At 39.5% G+C, this 13,689-nt stretch overlaps 1 protein-coding gene across 5 annotated transcripts in view; it reads right to left on the reverse strand.

Moving 5' to 3' along the window:
- The window catches only part of LOC128697511 (maltase A2), a 59,082-nt gene that overhangs the window by 7,072 nt on the left and 38,321 nt on the right, over positions 1-13,689 (reverse strand). For 4 of the 5 annotated variants that reach the window (XM_070093970.1, XM_070093967.1, XM_070093968.1 and 1 more), the window contains 4 exons: positions 13,463-13,670; positions 11,481-11,620; positions 8,821-9,027; positions 5,925-6,134 (listed from right to left, as the gene is read on the reverse strand). In XM_070093970.1, the coding sequence (XP_069950071.1) occupies positions 5,925-6,134; positions 8,821-9,027; positions 11,481-11,620; positions 13,463-13,670 (765 nt within the window). The remainder of the gene's footprint in view (positions 1-5,924; positions 6,135-8,820; positions 9,028-11,480; positions 11,621-13,462; positions 13,671-13,689) is intronic. The other variant, XM_070093972.1, reaches the window with a different exon arrangement.

Consider the following 13,689-nt stretch of genomic DNA (forward strand, 5'->3'; position numbering starts at 1 on the left):
GGCCATTTAGAGAGAATGGATCAAAGTAGAATGACATGGAAAGCATATAAATCTATAGGGGAAGGAAAGAGGGGTAGGGGTCATCCTCGAAAGGGTTGGAAAGAGGGGGTAAAGGAGGTTTTGTGGGCGAGGGGCTTGGACTTCCAGCAAGCGTGCATGAGCATGTTAGATAGGAGTGAATGGAGACGAATGATACTTGGGACCTGACAATCTGTTGGAGTGTGAGCAGGGTAATATTTAGTGAAGGGATTCAGGGAAACCGGTTATTTTCATATAGTCGGACTTGAGTCCTGGAAATGGGAAGTACAATGCCTGCACTTTAAAGGAGGGGTTTGGGATATTGGCAGTTTGGAGGGATATGTTGTGTATCTTTATACGTATATGCTTCTAAGCTGTTGTATTCTGAGCACCTCTGCAAAAGCAGTGATAATGTGTGAGTGTGGTGAAAGTGTTGAATGATGATGAAAGTATTTTCTTTTTGGGGATTTTCTTTCTTTTTTGGGTCACCCTGCCTCGGTGGGAGACGACCGACTTGTTGAAAAAAAAAAAAAAAAATCTTATTAACCCTTTCAGGGTCCGTCCCGTAGATCTACGGCTTTACGGTGAGTGTCCAAACCGTAGATCTACGCCATGAGCTCAGCTCACTCTGATAAACTGTGAGTGGTACATTTGGGCCTAGATATGAGAGAATACATCTATGTGGTATGTGTGCACCACATAAAACAGATCCTGCAGCACACTGTGTATAATGAGAGAAAAAAACTGAAATCATGATTTTTCGATTAAAACGGCGACTTTGCAGTGTTTTTTCGTATGTTTTTTATAGTTGTATTTGCGATTTCTTGGTCTCATTTGATAGAATGGAAGACATATTACAGAAATAGAGATGATTTTGATTGGTTTTAGCACTGAAAATGGCTTGAAACTGAGCTCAAAGTAGCGGAAATGTTAAATTTTTGCCGATATTCAAGAGTAAACAAACGACCTCACACATCTAATACACGTCAGCTGGTGGGTCTAATATACATTCACAAATATGGTGATGATATTTATACAATTATTACAGTATTGCAGAACAGTAAATCTTCTATTTTTTGGTGCGAATAAAAATTAATTATGTGAATAAAAAATCAAAATGGAATTTATTTGTAAAGCCTCAAAATGTAACTAATGAACAGAGGAAATGTTAGTTTAGTTCCAGGAATACCTACATTGTTTATTCTGGAGCCTATTTTGAAATTGGAATATTTTGAACTTTGTGTTAAATTGGCCAAATTAACAATTTCCGATCACTTTATTTTGTAGTTGAAACAGTTGACTTGGCGATTTCTTGTGCTCAATCGATAGAATAGAAGTAATACTAGTGAAATAGCTAAGAATTTGGTTGATTGGAATAATGTATTTATTTTTTTTTTTTATTATCACACCGGCCGATTCCCACCAAGGCAGGGTGGCCCGAAAAAGAAAAACTTTCACCATCATTCACTCCATCACTGTCTTGCCAGAAGGGTGCTTTACACTACAGTTTTTAAACTGCAACATTAACACCCCTCCTTCAGAGTGCAGGCACTGTACTTCCCATCTCCAGGACTCAAGTCCGGCCTGCCGGTTTCCCTGAATCCCTTCATAAATGTTACTTTGCTCACACTCCAACAGCACGTCAAGTATTAAAAACCATTTGTCTCCATTCACTCCTATCAAACACGCTCACGCATGCCTGCTGGAAGTCCAAGCCCCTCGCACACAAAACCTCCTTTACCCCCTCCCTCCAACCCTTCCTAGGCCGACCCCTACCCCGCCTTCCTTCCACTACAGACTGATACACTCTTGAAGTCATTCTGTTTCGCTCCATTCTCTCTACATGTCCGAACCACCTCAACAACCCTTCCTCAGCCCTCTGGACAACAGTTTTGGTAATCCCGCACCTCCTCCTAACTTCCAAACTACGAATTCTCTGCATTATATTCACACCACACATTGCCCTCAGACATGACATCTCCACTGCCTCCAGCCTTCTCCTCGCTGCAACATTCATCACCCACGCTTCACACCCATATAAGAGCGTTGGTAAAACTATACTCTCATACATTCCCCTCTTTGCCTCCAAGGACAAAGTTCTTTGTCTCCACAGACTCCTAAGTGCACCACTCACTCTTTTTCCCTCATCAATTCTATGATTCACCTCATCTTTCATAGACCCATCTGCTGACACGTCCACTCCCAAATATCTGAATACGTTCACCTCCTCCATACTCTCTCCCTCCAATCTGATATTCAATCTTTCATCACCTAATCTTTTTGTTATCCTCATAACCTTACTCTTTCCTGTATTCACCTTTAATTTTCTTCTTTTGCACACCCTACCAAATTCATCCACCAATCTCTGCAACTTCTCTTCAGAATCTCCCAAGAGCACAGTGTCATCAGCAAAGAGCAGCTGTGACAACTCCCACTTTGTGTGTGATTCTTTATCTTTTAACTCCACGCCTCTTGCCAAGACCCTCGCATTTACTTCTCTTACAACCCCATCTATAAATATATTAAACAACCACGGTGACATCACACATCCTTGTCTAAGGCCTACTTTTACTGGGAAAAAATTTCCCTCTTTCCTACATACTCTAACTTGAGCCTCACTATCCTCGTAAAAACTCTTCACTGCTTTCAGTAACCTACCTCCTACACCATACACTTGCAACATCTGCCACATTGCCCCCCTATCCACCCTGTCATACGCCTTTTCCAAATCCATAAATGCCACAAAGACCTCTTTAGCCTTATCTAAATACTGTTCACTTATATGTTTCACTGTAAACACCTGGTCCACACACCCCCTACCTTTCCTAAAGCCTCCTTGTTCATCTGCTATCCTATTCTCCGTCTTACTCTTAATTCTTTCAATTATAACTCTACCATACACTTTACCAGGTACACTCAACAGACTTATCCCCCTATAATTTTTGCACTCTCTTTTATCCCCTTTGCCTTTATACAAAGGAACTATGCATGCTCTCTGCCAATCCCTAGGTACCTTACCTTCTTCCATACATTTATTAAATAATTGCACCAACCACTCCAAAACTATATCCCCACCTGCTTTTAACATTTCTATCTTTATCCCATCAATCCCGGCTGCCTTACCCCCTTTCATTTTACCTACTGCCTCACGAACTTCCCCCACACTCACAACTGGCTCTTCCTCACTCCTACAAGATGTTATTCCTCCTTGCCCTATACACGAAATCACAGCTTCCCTATCTTCATCAACATTTAACAATTCCTCAAAATATTCCTTCCATCTTCCCAATACCTCTAACTCTCCATTTAATAACTCTCCTCTCCTATTTTTAACTGACAAATCCATTTGTTCTCTAGGCTTTCTTAACTTGTTAATCTCACTCCAAAACTTTTTCTTATTTTCAACAAAATTTGTTGATAACATCTCACCCACTCTCTCATTTGCTCTCTTTTTACATTGCTTCACCACTCTCTTAACTTCTCTCTTTTTCTCCATATACTCTTCCCTCCTTGCATCACTTCTACTTTGTAAAAACTTCTCATATGCTAACTTTTTCTCCCTTACTACTCTCTTTACATCATCATTCCACCAATCGCTCCTCTTCCCTCCTGCACCCACTTTCCTGTAACCACAAACTTCTGCTGAACACTCTAACACTACATTTTTAAACCTACCCCATACCTCTTCGACCCCATTGCCTATGCTCTCATTAGCCCATCTATCCTCCAATAGCTGTTTATATCTTACCCTAACTGCCTCCTCTTTTAGTTTATAAACCTTCACCTCTCTCTTCCCTGATGCTTCTATTCTCCTTGTATCCCATCTACCTTTTACTCTCAGTGTAGCTACAACTAGAAAGTGATCTGATATATCTGTGGCCCCTCTATAAACATGTACATCCTGAAGTCTACTCAACAGTCTTTTATCTACCAATACATAATCCAACAAACTACTGTCATTTCGCCCTACATCATATCGTGTATACTTATTTATCCTCTTTTTCTTAAAATATGTATTACCTATAACTAAACCCCTTTCTATACAAAGTTCAATCAAAGGGCTCCCATTATCATTTACACCTGGCACCCCAAACTTACCTACCACACCCTCTCTAAAAGTTTCTCCTACTTTAGCATTCAAGTCCCCTACCACAATTACTCTCTCACTTGGTTCAAAGGCTCCTATACATTCACTTAACATCTCCCAAAATCTCTCTCTCTCCTCTGCATTCCTCTCTTCTCCAGGTGCATACACGCTTATTATGACCCACTTCTCGCATCCAACCTTTACTTTAATCCACATAATTCTTGAATTTACACATTCATATTCTCTTTTCTCCTTCCATAACTGATCATTTAACATTACTGCTACCCCTTCCTTTGCTCTAACTCTCTCAGATACTCCAGATTTAATCCCATTTATTTCCCCCCACTGAAACTCTCCTACCCCCTTCAGCTTTGTTTCGCTTAGGGCCAGGACATCCAACTTCTTTTCATTCATAACATCAGCAATCATCTGTTTCTTGTCATCCGCACTACATCCACGCACATTTAAGCAACCCAGTTTTATAAAGTTTTTCTTCTTCTCTTTTTTAGTAATTGTATACAGGAGAAGGGGTTACTAGCCCATTGCTCCCGGCATTTTAGTCGCCTCATACGACACGCATGGCTTACGGAGGAAAGATTCTTTTCCACTTCCCCATGGACAATAGAAGAAATAAAAAAGAACAAGAGCTATTTAGAAAAAGGAGAAAAACCTAGATGTATGTATATATATATATGCATGTGCGTGTAATGTAATTGGCCTAAAATGGGAGTCAAAGTTGGAAAAATCGCTGATTCGTAAATATCGCTGACACATCAAAATTCGCGAGAGCATAATTTCGTCAATTTTCCACCAAATTTCATACTTTTTGTTTTATTACCTTCACAAAAAGATTCTCTACGATTTCATAAGAAAAAATAACAAATTTTTTTTGAAAATTCTTGGACACTGGGGCACCACTTCAGATTTGGGCCTTGGACCCTGAAAGGGTTAAATACCACTGCTTCAACCGCTGCCTCAACCACTGCCTCAACCACTGCCTCAATTGCTGCCTCAATCGCTGCCTCAATCGCTGCCTCAATTGCTGCCTCAACCACTGCCTCAACCGCTGCCTCAACCACTGCCTCAACCACTGCCTCAACCACTGCCTCAACCACTGCCTCAACCACTGCCTCAACCATTGTCTCAACCGCTGCCTCAACCACTGCCTCAACTGCTGCCTCTACCACTCCAGTCACACTCAATCTACAAGCACCAAACACAATGAATTATTGTGAAATGTTTGGAAGTGTGGAAACTAATGCTCACTCCAGCATAAACAAAGCCACACTGACTGATGATGCCTCAACCACTTCTTCCACCACTGCTTCAACCCTCATATTTTTGTACAATTTCCTTCAATGCTATCGTATTATTATTTTATTATTAGCAGTAGCAGAAATATTTGATTCTTTGCCGTGTTCAAGAGTAAACACGATGTCACCGTCCAATACCTGTCCGAATAGCCATTCCAATATTCAGTCATGAATGGGTTGACATTATTTATACTGTAGTTTAATAGCAAATAATGAACAAACAAAACACTTACCACACTGAGTAGTGGGAGGGCTGACTGCCAGTTTTGGGGGTCGGAAGGAGGGTAGTAGGGACTAGCGGGTGGCGGGAAACTTAAATATGATTTGGCGGCTGGGAATTTAGCGGTTGGGAATTTGGCAGTTGGGAATTCGCGAATGTGTGAAGCCCGCGAAAGCTGAAAACACGAATGTTGAGGGAGACCTGTATCTACATATTACAGTAATCATACTACACATCATTTATAGAAAAACTATCAAAATATGAGAAATATATGGAGGTTACATGCCTGTGAAGTTTGAGATAGACCTAGTTCATCACCGTAATACAAAGTGATGGTCCCTGGGAAGAAAAGTAAGAGTAGGGCACGGCCAAGTGGGTGATGGGCGGTAAGAGCAGCAACACGTTCCCTCTCTATACCTCCCATGTTCCAATTAATCCATGGGAGTGAAATGTGACTGTCCCAAGCAGTAGCTGACTTCAAAACCTCAGGAATCATCTGGATTGCAAAAAGCTCTATTTAAAGTAAAATGCAATATTACATAAATCATGCATGACTGATGAAACCAGTTTTCTCAAGTTACTGTTGATTTGTCACTAACAAAAAACTATTGCACAGATTGAATGAATAAACCCCTTAACTGTCCAAACGTAGATCTACGTTCTTACCGCTAGTGCTCCAAACACAGATCTACGTTTTATTTTTCCTGCCTCCAAATTTGGCACGATTGGCCTAAGATACCTGGTCAGCATAGAATGAGTCTTAACCCTCGGTGTGTGCTGTATTAAAAAAATCTGGGACCATTTACCTGGTGGGAGCACCAGTTAAATTGAGTACTAGCTAGAGCAAACAGAGCGGCAAACACCAAGGATTCACTGATGTCATGTCGTATTAACACTCCCCTTTTAAGAGGAAATTGTCAAATTGCCAGAATGTCCTATAACTTATGCCCTAAGTAAAAAGAAACAATTCTGGAACTGTAATTTCGGCAGGCTGGATGGCCAGCTGGCTAGCCCGTGGCTGGCTGGCCGGCTGCTGGCTGGCCAACTGGCTGGCTGATTGACTGTCTTTATCTCCGTCTCTATGTTTGTATCTATCTCTGTCTCTATCTCACAGGATCACATATGTAAATACAATTATACACAGTGTAAATTACCTAGGATAACCCAAAAATCCAAACAAAGTGTTTTACTGTGCTTGTAGATAGTGATGGTGTGTAATACCAGCTGGTTCATGAGAAACTCTGAGACAGACAGATAGACAGATAGATAAACAGATAGATAGATAGACAGAGACAGACAGACATGTTTATGTGTAAGAGTGAAAACAAATAAAGCAAGGCTTTATTTGTTTTCACTCTTACTACACTTAATCACTGTCAGCAGTGGAGTGAAGAGATAAGATAAGACAAGTGACACACTTATATCAAGCTTCAAGTGAACTTATTATTATTTATTATTATTATGTACTCCAGTGTATCCAAAACATTGCTGGGACCTATAAATACTATGTATATATTTCTAGACAATAGTATGTGGCTAAGGTAGGCAAAAATGTTCACCTGTCACTGTGTTTATGACTATTTGAGCACTATTTCAGTACCTAATATTAGTGTCAGAACAAAAATTAACAATGAAATTGCAAGAACTACCACAAATTGTCATTATCAGAACATAAAAATTATACAAATTATAAAAAAAAGAGAAAAAGGTATATAGGCAACACATCTGCAAATGGCAGCGCTTCATGTTGCCATCAGGTGAGTGACAAGTGCCAACATTGCGGCCTTTTATCTCTGTAAGTACTGACTCTAGAATTTTTTCTTACATTACTTTATGTAAAAAAATGTCCTCTTCATTAACCCGTAAACGGTCCAAGCAGATCTACGTTCACATGTGTAGTGCTACAAAAGTAGGTCTAAGTTTTTTTTTACATATTTTCAAATATAACAAAAAAAAAAGTAGATCAAAGTTTTTTTACACATTTTCAAATGTGAAAAAACAAAAAGATCTACTTTTTTTTTTACATACTTTCAAATGTTGAAAAAACGTATATATACGTTTGGACCGTTTATGGGTTATAAAAAAAAAAAAAAAAAATTATTTTTCAAAATATTCGGAGCGCTGGGCGAGAGAATGTAGATCTACGTTTGGACAGTTCAGGGGATAAAAAGGGACATTAAGAAAACCTGGACAGTTTTCAAATTTTACAAGATAATGTAACATAATAAATTAAGTACTTATACTCACAAAGAAAGTGAAATCCAGCCTGAGCTAATGGCCCTTGATCAACCTAGCCAACATTATTCTAGACATATCCAAACCCATGTCAGAAATTATAGGTATCTAACAGGTAACTGTATTATGAATTCAACATCAAATAACCTTCAGATAATGGAACAGTATCATTATATTTATGAGGAAGTATTAAACCCTGGGGAATGAAAAGCAATTAGATATGATGTAAGGAAGGGAAGAATAGCTAAAATTCCTTGGATCAGGAGCCCTTTTTCAGCATCAAGGCACACCCCTTGAAGGGTCTGAGGTGTGCTATGCTAAGAGCAGTTCTAACCAAATCATCTAGTTCTCGAGACTCTAGAAGCAAATTTAGGAAAGATTGCATGATATGTAAAAAGGGCTTAGACCTTAATCATGAATATAATAAAAATATGTAATGTATATTGTTAACATAATGTTAAGACTATATAAGTGAGTCAAAAACCAGACAATTTGGTTAAAAGTAATTTTCAATGACATTGAGCACTTTCTTAGGAAGCTTTCATTCTACACAGATTTTGCTTTTCAACACACCAGCCATCTCCCAATGAGGTAGGGTGATCCCAGAAAAGAAGAAACACTTTCACCACCATTCAGGCCATCACCATCTTGCCAGAGGTGAGCTTACATTACAGTTCAGATGCCCCTCCAAATTGCAATATCTCCACCTCTCCTTCAGAATACAGGCACTGTACTTCCCACCTACAGAACACAAGTCCAGCTAATGTCTGCCACATTGCTCTCCTATCCACTCTATCATGGGCTTTTTCTGAATCCATAAATGCAATGAAAACTTCCTTACCGTGATCTAAATACTGTTCACTTATATGTTTCAATGTAAACATGGTCTACACATCCCCCTACCCTTCATTAAGGTTCACTGCAATATCAGTGTCATCAACTCATACCTCTGCTGATCCAGTGAGGTTCACAGAAACATCAATGAGGTCCACCAACTGAAGAAGGTGGTTAAGATGAGAGAACTTCATAGACTTCAAGTTGTTGAGCAGGGCTTCAGGAACCATCATTACTTTGTGGTGCATGCCGCTGCTGAAGCGGTCCAGTATGTTCCTCCACTCGTGCATGGCTTCCACTAGACCTGGATTACTGGAATACTGATCACAACAAAAATTTGTGTTATTTGGCTCTTATAAGTATTCAATACAGTACATACTTATGTATTGTAGTTTTATGTACTATAAAATTTCAAAATAAAATATCGCTAAGAAGAGCTCTCTAAAAGAATCTTTTCTCATTACAAAAGAAGAATGGCATGTAAAAACTAAGTCAGTGATAGCTCTTCATATAAATTTTTTTTTTAACAAATACTGTAACTTTACTTCAAAAAGATGAAAGATGAGTGAGGGTGTTGCAGTTCAGAGTAAGTAATGGTGAATGTGTTTCCTTCACTGAGTCACACCATCTTTGTTGAAAATAGCGAATGTGGTAAAAAAATTTTATTTCCACCTCTAACATCTTATGTAACATCCAGAAGGGTGCAAAAAGCCTTTATATAGTACTGTATAAGGACAACAATCTTGGACTATGTTAGTGCTATTAACTCCTTCACTGTCTCACCTGTAAATCTATGTCACTGAGGCCAGTGTTGCTTACAAAGATCTATGTTATTGAGGCTAGTGCTGCTCACACAGATTTACGTCTCAAAGTGCTCTCATATGTACTGTGATTAGAAAAATTTTGGCCAAGCCACGAGAGAATGGGTTTGTGCAGTGGGCAAGTATAGCATAAAAAAAAAAAAATACTGCCCCATGCAGTGCATGCTGGGAACAGTGAACTTCTGACCCCTGGGTTAAAATAGCAACTTTGAAGTATTCTCTAGGATGTTTTTATGATTTTATTGGATGACTATTGGTGCCAATTGACATATCAAAGACTCTTGTGAAATGGAGTTGATTTTGATCAATTTCAGACCAGAAGTGGCCTGAAATAGGCCTAAAACAGCAGAAATATATATTCTTCTTTCAACAAACCAACCATATCCCACTGAGGTAGGGTGACCCAAAAAGAAAAGCAAAGTTTCTCTTTTTACATTTAGTAATTTATACATGAGAAGGGGTTACTAGCCTCTTGCTCCCAGCATTTTAGTCGCCTCTTACAACACGTATGGCTTACGGAGGAAGAATTCTGTTCCACTTCCCCATGGAGATAAGAGGAAATAAACAAGAACAAGAACGAGTAAGAAAATAGAAGAAAACCCAGAGGGGTGTGTATATATGTATATGCTTGTACATGTATGTGTAGTGTGACCTAAGTGTAAGTGGAAGTAGCAAGATGTACCTGAAATCTTGCATGTTTATGAGACAGAAATGACACCAGCAATTCTACCATCATGTAAAACAAGTACAGGCTTCCGTTTTACACTCACTTGGCAGGTAGTACTTCCCTGGGCAGCTGCTGTCTACCAGCCTACTATCATACAGAAATTTATATATATAGATATATTTTTTAACACGTTCGTCGTTTCCCACCAAGGCAGGGTGACCCAAAAGAAAGAAAAACCCAAAAAGAAAGAAAAAACTTTCATTATCATTCAACACTTTCACCATCACTCATACATAATCACTGTCTTTGCAGAGGCGCCCAGATACAACAGTTTTGAAAGTCACTCCAAACTGCCAATATCCCAAACCCCTCCTTTAAAGTGCAGGCATTGTACTTCCCATTTCCAGGACTCAAGTCCGGCTAACTGGTTTCCCTGAATCCCTTCACAAAATATTACCATGTTCACACTCCAACAGTTTGTAAAGTCCCAAAAACCATTCATCTCCATTCACTCCTATCTAACAAGCTCACACATACCTGCTGCATGTTAAAGTCCCTTGTACACAAAATATCTTTTACCCCTTCCCTCCATCCTTTTCTAGGATGAACCCCTCCCCCTCCTCCCTTCTACTACAGATTTATACACCCTCCAAAACATCCTATTTTGCTCCATCCTCTCTATATGACCAAACCACCTCAACAACCCCTCCTCAGTCCTCTGAATAATACTTTTAGTAACTCCGCACCTCCTCCTAATTTTCACACAACGAATTCTCTGCATAATATTTACACCACACATTGCCCCTTAGACATGACATTTCCATTGCCTCCAGCCTCCTTCTTGCTGCAGCATTTACAACCCATGCTTCACACCCATATAAGAGTGTTGGTACCACTATACTCTAATACATTCCCTTCTTTGCCTCCATGGATAACGTTTTTTGTCTCCACAGATACCTCACTGCACCACCCACCCTTTTACCTTCATCAATTCTATGATTTACCTCGTCCTTCATAAACCCATCCCAAATAACTGAACACATTCACTCCCATACTCTCTCCCTCCCTCCAATGTGATATCCAATTTTTCTTTACCTAACTCGTTTGATACCCTCATCACCTCACTCTTATCTATGTTCACTTTCAGCTTTCTTCCTTTACACACCCATGCTATGGAAGTACTTACGAGTATAATAAATTGTAATCACTAATAAAATGATATTATATTCCTTTTGCATTAATTTTATATAAATGGCAATAAACATTAATGACAAATGACACATACCTCAGTGATATCTGTGAAAAAAAATCCATCAACTCCGAGAGACAACCAGTATTTCAGCACTGGGTAAACTTCTGCTAGACTTACACTAAGGATATTTCCTTTATTTCCCACCAAATCTTCAAAAACAATATTGGCTGTAACTGCAAAGAGACAAAATAGAGAACAATTCACAAAAGATCAAGACTGCATATATTACAAAACCAATTATTTAAAAACTATCTTCAGCAACAAGAACATATGGTAAATACAGGAGGGTCCCGTTTTTACAGTTGTTAATTTTCTGGCCCCACCAATAAATGAAAATTACCAGCAAGTAGAAAAGAGCATTTTTAAATATCAAATGCATCTAAAAAGCCTTATAACGAGTTTGCACTATCACATAATAAGTGCTCAATACAGCTAGGCATAAAAAGAAAAAAAAGGTACACAGTACATACAATGCTTACCTTAAAATACGGCACTGTTTGCCTTTCCCTTGTGTAACTGTTGTGCAAAAATGATGGAAAAGCTGAAAAAGCACTGAACATAATGAACATTGGATCAATTGAAAATGCTGAAAAAGTGGGACAACGAAAAGAGTGAACCAAAAACATGGGGCCCTCCTGTATTTTTTCTTTATTAACACACTTGGGTCTCCCACTGAGGTAGGGTGACCAGAAAAAGAAGAAACATTGTCACCATCATTCACTATCACTGTCTTGCCAGAGGTGTGCCAATACTACAGATGCCCCTCCAAACTGCAAATATCCCCACCCCTCCTTCAGAGTGCAGGCACTGTACTTTTCACTTCCAGGACTCAAATCTGGCTAACTGGTTTCTCTGAATCCCTTCATAAATGTTATTTTGTTCACACTCTAACAGCTAGTCAAGTCCCAAATTCATATGCTCCACTCACTTCTACCTAACATGCTCACACACAAAGCATCCTTTACCCCATCTCTCCAACCTTTCCTAGGGTGACTCCTACCCCAGCTTTCCTCCACTACATTTATACACCCAAGTGTTCTTATTTTGCTTCATCCTTTCTAAATCTCCAAACTACCTCATAAACCCCTCCTCACCTCTCTGGATAATACTTTCAGTAACCCCACACCTCCTCCTGATCTCCAAGCTACAAATTCTCTGCATAATATTCACACAACAAATTACCCTAAAACATGACATCGCTACTGCCTCCAGCCTCCTCTTGGCTGCAACATTCACAACTCATGCTTCACACTCATATCAAAACTTTGCAGCTCAGTCGCTGGACCCATTATGTACCTCTGTAATCTTTTGACTACCACCCACAGGATGGGTATGGGGTGCACAATAAAGATATTAAACTAACACTCACATAAAAGTGTTGGTACCACTATACTTGCATACATTCCCCTTTTTGCCTCCATAGATAACATTCTTTGTCTCTACAGATGCCTCAATGCACCACCCACCTTTTTACCCCCTCATCAGTTTTATGGTTCATCTTTCATTGACCCACTTTCTGACAAGCCCACTCTTTTTCTGTTTTTAACCGTCGAATCTATTCGTTCCCTAGGCTTTCTCAACTTACTTATCTCACTCCAATCTAACATGTTAACACATGCCTGCTGGCTGCTCATGCTTCTCCCACTTGAAACTTTCTTCGCCCCCCCCCCCCCTTTCCTCCTTGCATCCCTTCCAGGGACAACCCTTAACACATCCTTCCTTCCTTCCACCCCTGATTTATATACCCTGTGTCATCCTATCCTGCTACTCCTTTTCTAAAAAGAAAAACCACCTCAACAACCCCTCCTCCACTTTCATGTGAAAACTTTCATAACCCCACATTGTTTTCTATTTTCTGTGCTCCTAATTTTTTGCATAATATTCACATTACATGTTACTTTCAAACCTGACAGCTACATTGCCTCCAACCTCCTCCTCATTCAATTGCTATATGCAGTAATTAATAAATTTAATGACCTTTAAACAAAAACATTAAAAGAAAAAAAATGGCTTACCAGGAATTTCAGCTCGCAGAGAACTTAGTGGCATATCCATCAATAAATACATATCCTTCTCATGTAAAAGAGCTGCCAGCAGCTTGACATCATTTGAGTCACCCAGAAGCGGATCAACAGCAGTGTAATTGGTGATGAAGTTGTGGCTGCTGAGGTAGTCACTAGCTTCCATGATGGAATTAACTCTCACAGCCCGTATCCCTAAGTTCTAACAGAGAAGGCATATA

The sequence above is a fragment of the Cherax quadricarinatus genome, chromosome 44 (genome assembly GCF_038502225.1).
Source record: "Cherax quadricarinatus isolate ZL_2023a chromosome 44, ASM3850222v1, whole genome shotgun sequence".
Lineage (NCBI taxonomy): Eukaryota > Metazoa > Arthropoda > Malacostraca > Decapoda > Parastacidae > Cherax > Cherax quadricarinatus.